Here is a 10308-nt window from a genome sequence, read left to right on the forward strand (position 1 = left end):
ATTCATGGCATATAGTTATTCATCTATCTCATTTACAACAAGTGTGATCAACATTGCAACATTCATACATATACAAGTATCATAATGAAGCAAGAACAAGCATACATCACACAATCATAGAATCACAACCATCACCTACCTCAAAATAAACTTGAAACCCTAAGACACTTGATCATTCCCTTTCCAGATTCATTCCGCTTGTTCTTGGTCTACAAACAATCAATATAATACGGGAATCAATAAACAATCACTAATTACCCGGATTACTAACAATTCTAACAACCCTAGATCAAACTCATGATCTCAATATCCAAATTAGGGCTTTTTCCCACCATAATTCCCAGATCAAAACCCTTCCCCATTGATATTTACCCATTAGATTACATTCTACGGATCGAAAAATGGATTCAGGGAGTGAAAATCTTACCTTTAGCCTCAAGAATGGTGGAAAACTGTCAAGAAAAGTCTTGGGTTCATTCCATAGCTCTCAAGTTCAAAAATTACAGAATAAAATGTTTTTGGGGTTTATTTACGACTTTAAGTCGCATCTGGCCCGCCATAGCGGCCCCACCCTGGCGACAGAAATCCCCGCCAAAGCGGCTTGCACGAAACAGTGAGCTATTTTAATAATTCCAAGACCCCCATTTCACAACACACCTTCAACCAACGACACTCAGAAATTACCCGTTCGCGCTAAGATTAATTTTGGGAGTTCTACTCGCCTGAATTCAGTTCCGTAAAGTCATACGGATTCCTTAATGACTTATCTATCTACTCATGTGATCAAATTCATAATTAAATCACCCAATTGTTACCAGATTTCCCTAGACTTTAATGACTCTGATTTCATCCAAATCTGGACTAGGTTGAGAAATCTCAAGATACTACGAAAAAGTTTTTCGGCCCAAAATTTTTCCCCGTTGGCTTTTCTATAACGACGGAACCTGATCGTTACAACAACACTTTTAATTCGATACAAATTGATCATCCTACATATTTGAAAGCCTCGAGATGACTTACAATTTTTTTTATTTAATTGGATCTTACATGTTCAAGAACTTCTTTTGGGAAGGGACAAAGTTCAAGAATATTTTATCATGCATTAGTTGAATAAAGTCTTCTTATCGTTAATCACTCGATAAATTAATATTTGATTTGTGCAATATTTAGTTATACGTTATATCATACACCAAATTAAATTTTTAGACCAAATCCAAAATGATACATCTAACTAACAAAAAGTGTATTTACACAATTACGTTATATATAATTAGGTATTTATGAATAAATTTCTCAAGAATATTTATTAATTGATATCCTGATAAAATGACAAATAATATATGCTTTTATACATGATATTCTAGTATTTTATACCTATGATCCTACCATTCTCATTGTTTTTCATTTGATTTGAATACCCTTAGATTGTTCTAGAGATATATTTTAACTAATACGCCGATTAAATTATTCAGACTATATTTTTAAATTTACAATATATTATTTTAAATAAAATACTATGGGCTAATATAATTGATTTAACTTCTTAAAGTCCAACAAATGTACATGAGTTTAGTTAATAATTTGATTTTGTTGGACTGATTCATTTAATTGTGCTACAAAGTCACCTTATTATAGAGGATCCGTCTAGTGTTATATGTCAAATGATGTGGTATGACAGGTAAAACAAAATAAAATAAAATTAATAGAATCATATTACATGTTAAAATGACATGGCATATCTAGTTAAATAAAAAACAAACATATGTGTCGTGTATATAAATATCATGTTTCGACTAATCAAATGTTGTCATGTCATTTTATTTTAATGTTGAAAAGAGTTTATCCTCATCACAACCCTTCTATCCTATAACCATAAATAAATATCTTAAATAGTTCAGAAAATACACTAAATTCTAACAAGATGTCGAGAAAATTTGTGGATCATAAGCTACAATTTTCTCTACAAGTTGTAAGCATTTCTCTACAAGCTTCAACTAGAGAAAGGCAAATTAAATATACAAGGTGTTCAATATCAAATTTAATGAAGGCATATCAAATATCAAAACATTCGAGATTAAACTTACTTGTTCGTGAGATATTTACTCGTGCCGCCCATTACGAATAGTTAAATTCACATTCAAGATCAAATCCGTCTAATTCAAGATCATTTTTTAAAATAAAAAAAATAATCAAACTATCAGAGAATTCATAGAGACTATAACACTTATCGCAGTGAAATTTTTTTTTTTAAAAAAAACTATGATAATCACAATAATTTTCAGTTTTGATTGTTTTTTCTTGGTGCAAATTATTTTTTTGTTATAATAAGTACACTAGAAATTAAGAAAATTCAAACATATTATATATTTACATTTATATCTAAGAGTTTTTCATCAAACCATATATTTTTTGTGTCTTGACCTATTTTTCTGAACAGTACTTCAAATAAAAAACTAAAAAGAAAGGACTAAAGAAATAGAGTCAAGAGTCAAGACTATAGAACTTATAACTACAAAAAGGGAAAAAAAAGTCTTAACAATTTAAAGAAAAATTAAACAACAAACAAAGTTTTTCATCCTTGAAATTCTCCTCCTTCCAAACATAGATTACATGCATACCCTGCAAAATATAATCATAAAATAATCAGTAAGGGTGCCCTCTTAATTATGTGCTTTTAAGAAATTTTTACGATTCTGAACTATTGAAAATAGAGCAAATATACCTTTCGTGGCATAAAAATACGCTAAACGGTAACCAAGTGGATCAAATATACTAACAAACTCCTCATAAAAAATGTATTAACACAAAATAGAATTTTTGTTGAGTTGGAAATTCAAGTTGAAAAATAATAATCTCAATACATATATATACCATTATTATAACAATATAAAGAATTTTTGTTTGTGGAATTTATTGAATAATCGGAGATACAAAAGTGTTTATTTTTAAAAAGTGAGTTGTTTGGCTGAACTTATATAGTAGAAGTTGTTTTTCGAAGCTAAAAAGAAGTATTCTTTTTTTTTTCTAAAAGAATTTTATGACAAAATACACTAAGAAGCACTTTTAAAAAGTCTCGTCAAACACTAATAAAATTTTGACTCACTTTTTAAAAATAAACACTTCTGACTTTTCGAAACCTTGGTCAAACAGACTATTGGAAGTCTTTGCATAATCTGCTTCTAATCTCGATAAAGCTACTCATAATCAATTTTGCAATTAATGAGCTAAATTTAAATTTATACCTGTTTTTTTTTTGTGCTCTCCTTTTCATCATTTAACTTTCACATTATTTTTCTTGAACAAGCTAGTCATTGAAAATTGGTAGCACTTCCAAAACTCTGTTGGATTTGGTTTCTCTCTGGATCCAATAATGAGCTCATCATATTGTTCAATCCATTATTCTGTTGTTGTTGTTGTTCTCTTTGGGTACTAAATCTCCCATTCATACTTCTTACTATTTCCCCAACTCCAAGAAAGTCTCTAGTTAATTGTTTCTTTTGAGGTGGACCTTGATGTTGCTCAAAGTTCAACTTTGTTGATGTATTGTACAGGCCTTCATGTGATCCACCTCCATAAGCATTGATGATACCACCATCTACTAGACATGCAAAGTGGTTTTCTTAGTCAATGGCGGAGCCAGAAATTATAATAGATAGAGACAAACATGACATTTCTTTCGTTTCAATTTATGTGACAATAATTTATAAAGGGGTGTGAAGAAGTTTAAAAAATAAAGACTGACTTTTGAAATCCATGATCTATAAGATAAATAAATACTTACCCGCACCTTGTGTTTATAATATAAAACCCTCTTAACATATACTATATATATAATGCTAAGTACAACAATGAGTTGAGAATGCATAAATTAATTAGCCATGGTGAAGTGTTGGTAGAAGTTTATGCGCAAACAAATGTCATGCAACTATTTATCATTTGTTATAAATAGAGGGTGAAGGTAGTTTTTTTAACAAAATATGTCATATACATTTTTTTAATCGTAAAATCATGTCACTAAGAGTAGAACAAGAAGTTCGAAGTAAACTTTTTTCTAAACAAATAAAAGAAATGTATTACTCTTCTCTTGGACAATACTAAAAAGGATTTTGTCATATAAAATGAGACAGAGACTAAATAATTAAAGAGATGGAGATAAAGAGCAAGGATATTGATCGCCTAGCTCTGTAAGTGTGAAAATCCGAGTGTAGTGTGGTGTATTAGTAGGCACTTCTAGGCCCCTTTACCAACTACTGGATCACTTCAGTGCTTCGGTACTATGAACTCTCTACCATCCATTGCAACAAAGCCATTTTATGAGCTAGGAGAGTTGGAAGAGGGGTGGGGGAGGGGGGTAAGCGTAGTTCTTTGAATCAAACGTTGAATGAAATCGATTCTTTTTAAAATATCAAAGTCTAAGAATTAATCAAACCATACCTGTAATGTCACTACCAAAGTTGAAAGCTGGATGATCAGATTTTGTGCCACTAGATGATGAACCACTAGTACTTCCAAAGGCTTTGAACAATGAGGCAGTTGCACTAATATTACTTGTACTAGAAGATCCCATTTGTGCTGCCTTTTGTAGTAATGCTGTGGCTGACATTATTGGTCCAGATGAACAAGTTGTATTACTACTCTCAAGTACTTGTACCCCATAAAGTGATGGAATTGAACAACTTATATTATTGTTATCATGATGATGATCACCCAAAATTCCACTATTGGTAGACAAATTGTTTTGAAAAAAGTTGAGGTTAAACATAGTACTACTACTATTGTTGTTATCATTGTTTTGATCAAGATTAGGAAGTTGCATTAGGCCATGGACCATTAATGGTTTGATATTGTTGTTAGGATTGTAATCTTGATTTGTTTCTTGAAGGAAAAAAGGATTGTTAGTAGTAGTAGTAGTAGTACTTGACCCTATGAGGTTGTTGTCATGATGATGATCAAATTGAACACCACTAGTAGTAGTCTTTGTGATGTTGTTGTTGTTATTGCCCAATTTGGAGAAGGTGCCTAGGTTTATGTTGCTACTACTTCCATATAAATATTGGTTGTTGTTCATGCCAAGAGTGTTCATCAAGGAGTTTGGTGAAAGGATATTTCTTGCATTTTCTTGAACCAATGCATCACAAAAGGCTCTATGTGTGATGAAGCTGTCGCGCCTGTGTAAACACGACAAAAAGAATATATACGAGGTAAGTTATGTGCACTGACAGTATAAGAAATATGTGTACATATGATGTAAGAAAAGAAGGAAAGTGTAAGGTGTTCATGTGTATGATTAAATTCCAAAAATAATACACAAACTCAAGCTAAAAAAGAAGAAGGAGAATTTTAGTTGTTCGGTTAGTTGGTTACTCTTGAACATTCTCTGGGTGGGGGTTTGATTCCTACCTAGTAATCCTCTTTCTCCACAGGTGAATTTAGTATAGAAATTGTGGTGCACGTGTATGATCTGTATATCTACTAAACGTGTACATAGTTCATAAAATTGAGCTAATATTATCAACTGACACTCGTACTTCAGAAGGATTGAATGATGCACATGATAGAACACTAAGTTATTTATCCAAAAAAGTAACGATCTATTCCCACTAAATACATTTTTTTTGTAATGCACCCATATTTTAGAAATTCTAGTTCCGCTTCTGACTTTCCCCTCCCATTCCCCCTTCCTCTCCCCAATGAATGATTTTAAAAAAGGGTAAAAAGAAATAAGAAAAAAAAATAGATATAATTTAGATGAAGTAAGTAGTTGAAATTGCATTGACCAATAAATAAATAAGAATCCAATTAAGACCCTCATGTTCAATCCAAATAAAGATAATTACACAAAATGGTTCATAATAAGTGAGATTAATAACTTCAAAAATAAGATAAGTTAAAATATAGTACTAAGTTACATCCAATTCAAAATTGTCTTACACTACTATGACAATGACAATAGTATATATTTAGGACTAAAATTAACAAATTATAGACTGTTGTAACAACAATTATACAAGAATATTGTCTTTAGCTAGTCTAAGTAAAAACTTTTTACATACTATATAATTATTCTAAAATTAAATTTACCTAAACTAGAAAAAGAAATTGACTTGAAAATGACTCAAATGGTCCCATTCTAGAAAAGAAAACTTGGATATAACAAGTTAAAATGCATTTACAATATTCAATAAATTAAAATTAGTTTTTTTGCGGCCATGTCATTATCAAATTAATGTTGTGGGGAAAATAACAAAATATACAATAAATTTCTATATATAAGGAAGATACTTTAAGTAACATTAAAATATATTATTTGTAATTATTAAAATAAAATAAAGTAAGGATAAGTTTATATAAAAATTTCTTACATTAATGAAAATATAATCTGGTCAAAATTGACAGAAACATAATCAAGGATTGTCAAAGAATAATTTGCCAAAATTGTAAAATGCATGATGTGAACTTTTCCACAATAAATAAACAAATAAATGCAACAGAAGAAATTGGGAAATTAATGGTCAAAATCAAAGAAATGAAACGCCTGGGATATGATTTTCAATAAATGAAACTCCCAGTTAAAAAAATAAAATTATATCTATAAATTATTAATTTAAAACACATAAACAACTCAACATAACTATACTCATACCCTCATTAATTTTAAATCTTACACTCTAACTATTCAGTTATCTTTATTTACATATTACATTTCGAAACTCAAAACTAACTAGATCAAATATTTGAAAACAATTACTATCATGAAAACGCGAAAAAACTTAATTTTATATAAAATTAGTCAGTATATAAATTTTGAATTCATCTCTCGATTAATATATTACGATAAAGTAGTAAAAAAAATTATCATGAAAAGGGAATAATATAGCAACCAATTAAGAAAAGAACAAAATCTGACAAGTATTACCACTATTTATGCATGGACATAGCAACACGTGAATAACTTGAAAAGGTAAATGTAACGGAAAAAGGACGGTACTCCCTAGGAGAGAATATCTTTGGGTGTTACGTTCGTTTAATTCGTGGGATAAGAAATTATAATTTTGAAATAAAAAGATTAGTAATTTTAAAATTATTTAAGCGCTTTTTAATAGTCAAATATTTTTTTATAAATATTTTAAAATGATTTTTTCTTTACATTAATATGAAAAAATTACAGTACAATTTATAGTTTGATATACTTTTCATATAGTTTTTAGATATCAACTATCTTACTCAAATCGACTTTGTTATAAAACAAAATGCAACAAGTAAAGAATTACAGAGAATAATACTCTATTTCTATGTAAAACAACAAAATAACATATTGCTTTGCTCGTCGTTAAAGTTATTTTTTTATAAAAATAAGAACAAACTTAAAATAAAAATAATAAAAATTTATTCATCTTATAATCCATTTTTAATCTAATAAATCAAACATTACAATAAAAATATATTCATATTTAATCTTGATACCACTATCTATATCTTATTATTATAATTTTGAAATAACTTATTTATCAAGCGATGAAAGGCATTGAAAGAAAAAACAATATAGATGGATAAAATAAACCCGTTTTTTTTTTTTTTGAAAAAACTTATATACTACCCGTGGTAAAGAAAAAAGACAAAATAAAATACAACCAATGTAATAATAATTTCACGTGTACACATTGTCTAATAGTAAAAGATCCAAAGACAAAAACAAAAAACTACACAGAGAGAAAAAAACAAAAAGAAAGAAGATAAAGAGAAAAAAAAATTATTATTATTATTTTATTTTTATTTTTTTAATAAAACGAATCTTGTAACTGCAAGAAAAAATGGAAAAAACTTTTTCCTTTCATTTCTCCCCTTTTTCATCACCTGGGAAAAAATACAAATACTACTAAAAAAGATGCCAAACTTAATTCAAAAGACTCATCATCATGAATAAAATAAAATAAAAATAATAAAATCCAAAATTCAAATTTCAAATAATAAATAGTTGGTTCGAAAGGAAGATCAGTCACACTACCAAACTAATTAAGACACGATCGAAAATCCAAGAAAAAAAACAATATTGAGCACTTCACGAAAAGTGTTCCTTCTTACGTTATTTATATGACGTAGTTTGACTGATTACAACATTTAAGAAAAAAAACGGTTTTTAAATTCTATTTTTTGTGTCTAAAAGTCGATAACACTCTGAAAATTTAGTCATTAAAAAAGATAGATAGACGAGTTCCCTACTTAAAATAAATAAATCAACATAGACGCGACAATACAATAAAAAATAATAGCTAATTCTATTTAATGACAAATTAACATTAAATCATCAAAAAATCTTATTAGCTACGATCTATTTAGTGACGAATTCCATAACCAATTCGTTTTTTTTTCTTAAGGTGACCAAGACAAAAAGAAAAGGTAAAAGAAAGGTAAATAGACGAGTTCACTAGAAGAAAAAAAAACAGGAATTAGCAACAGACAAATAAAACAACTTCTATCACTATACAGCCACATAATCCTGTCATAGCTATGAATAATTTAACGACAGATTAACAATTTCTATCACTATATATAGTCACATAATCATGTTATATAGCTACGAATAATTTAGCAATGAAATTCAGGAATTAGCAATAAACAAATAAAACAACTTCTATCACTATAGTCACATTATCATGTTATAGTTACGAGCAATTTAGTGACAGATTAGTGACAAACGAAATTTCGTACCTGGAGAAAAGAGTGCCACAATCACATCTATACTCCCTAGTGCCACAAGTTTTGCTATGTGCTTTCCAATCAGACTTAACAGCATATTTCTTTGAACATTTTTCACATTTGAATTTTTTCTCACCATGTTTTCTAAAATAATGTTTTTTAATCCCAGTAAGATCACCAAGTGCTCTACTTGGTTCATGATGAACACATGTTGGTTCTGGACAAAGATACACCTTTCTTTTTGCAACTTCTTTTGTATTTTTTTGCTTTAATTTCCATGGCAAATTGTGTCCTCTTCTATGGAGTTGTAAGTTTTGTTCTCTTTGAAAACCTTTGTTGCATACCTCACATAAGAATCTATTTGTTGCCATTAGAGTCTTTGGTGATAACGCTATCACTTCTGCGTCTGGACCTATTCATCCCACCACAATAAAACAAATAAAAATAAAAATAAATTATTAGTAACAGAGTTATATTTATGATTTATATATGGTGGAAATTAAACATACGAAACTATGAAAGGGTCAGTTAAACAAATGGATTTTTTTCAATTTTTGTTTGACTATACCCTCATAGTTCATCATATATATGTGAAAGAAAATTCATCATTTTCTGTTATCGCGATTTGCACTTCTGATTGGTTTCAACTATATATTCCAACATTAATGAATGAATTATATATGAAGGGGTTAGTCAAGCAGTTCAAGTTTTTAATCGGTTTCTTTTTCGTCTTCCCTGATTTTTCATAGTCCATTACTGGGAAGAGTGATTTTCATTCACAAAAAATTGAAGAACCTAACAAATTAGGGTTTTCCTCAAATTTCTTTAAGGTAAAACTTGAACTTGAGTTATAAATTATTATTTTCAACTTTTATTCATACTATAGATAGATTAATATAATAAATTAAAGAAAAAATAAATTAGTGCTCTCTCTTGTTCTTATGTTTTTTTTTAAAATAATTGAAAATTTCTTTTTCATAAAATTAGTCTAATTAATCAATTAATTAGATACTTGCTTGGTGTGCCTGGTTGATTTCTTCTCTTCTTTGATGGTGCTTGAGCTTGAAGGAGATTTTCTTGTTGATTTTGACTTAATTCTTCATCTCTCATTCCAAAAAACATAGATGATGTTGATGAACCTCCAGCCATCTATTAAAAATAAATAAATAAAAATTAACCAAAAAAAATTAAGGAAAAAAGAACTTAATTCAACAAAGCTTCATTAACAAACCTTTTGTTTGATATAATTAATTTCCTCTTGATCTTGATCTACTTTTTTGGTGTTCTAAATCCTTGAGCTGTTTGTTAGAAATTAAAGAAAGAAAATTAACTCAATTAATAACAAAGATGAAGGAAAATTAATTAACCAAAATAAGAAGTTTACAAACCTTATCAAGAACTTAAAATAATTAAGTGAGTGAGACTTGAGTAAGAGGAATTAAAGAGAATATTCATCCCATGATATCTATGAACTATTTTGTGTTTTTTTTTCTCTCTCTTTCTCTCCTTTAACTCTTTGCTATAAAATGAATTTTTTTCAAGAAAAGATGCTATGTGAGGTTCCTCTATATGTGTTTTAGGTGTCATGCATAGACAAACACATATCCATAA

General features: G+C 28.8%; 1 protein-coding gene across 3 annotated transcripts; it reads right to left on the bottom strand.

The window, feature by feature from the left end:
• Window positions 1–3264: 3264 nt before the first annotated feature.
• Window positions 3265–10251, bottom strand: LOC102591583 (protein indeterminate-domain 4, chloroplastic-like). 3 transcript variants are annotated; one of them, XM_015312140.1, is made up of 7 exons: window positions 10086–10251; window positions 9929–9995; window positions 9714–9846; window positions 8710–9109; window positions 4435–5168; window positions 3486–3598; window positions 3265–3431 (listed from the first exon to the last, which is right to left on the bottom strand). In XM_015312140.1, the coding sequence occupies exons 3-7, from the start codon at window positions 9844–9846 to the stop codon at window positions 3309–3311; spliced, it is 1503 nt and encodes a 500-aa protein (XP_015167626.1). In that variant the 5' UTR covers window positions 9929–9995; window positions 10086–10251; the 3' UTR covers window positions 3265–3308. The 3 variants fall into 3 exon arrangements, with proteins under 3 accessions (XP_015167626.1, XP_006355018.1, XP_006355017.1); XM_006354956.2 differs by having other exon boundaries at window positions 3265–3595; window positions 10086–10250; XM_006354955.2 differs by having other exon boundaries at window positions 3265–3598; window positions 10086–10250.
• Between the last annotated feature and the right edge of the window lie 57 nt (window positions 10252–10308).

The sequence above is a fragment of the Solanum tuberosum genome, unplaced genomic scaffold (genome assembly GCF_000226075.1).
Source record: "Solanum tuberosum cultivar DM 1-3 516 R44 unplaced genomic scaffold, SolTub_3.0 scf00189, whole genome shotgun sequence".
Taxonomy (NCBI): domain Eukaryota; kingdom Viridiplantae; phylum Streptophyta; class Magnoliopsida; order Solanales; family Solanaceae; genus Solanum; species Solanum tuberosum.

Excerpts from the sequence above, each read along its gene's own strand:
- LOC102591583 (XM_006354955.2), bottom strand. The coding sequence starts at position 9,846 with ATGGCTGGAGGTTCATCAACATCATCTATGTTTTTTGGAATGAGAGAT. Across the intron at positions 9,110-9,713 it reads AAATCAACCAGGCACACCAA|GTCCAGACGCAGAAGTGATA; the intron begins GCAAGTATCTAA and ends TGGGATGAATAG. Across the intron at positions 3,599-4,434 it reads CTTTGGTAGTGACATTACAG|TAGATGGTGGTATCATCAAT; the intron begins GTATGGTTTGAT and ends TTGCATGTCTAG.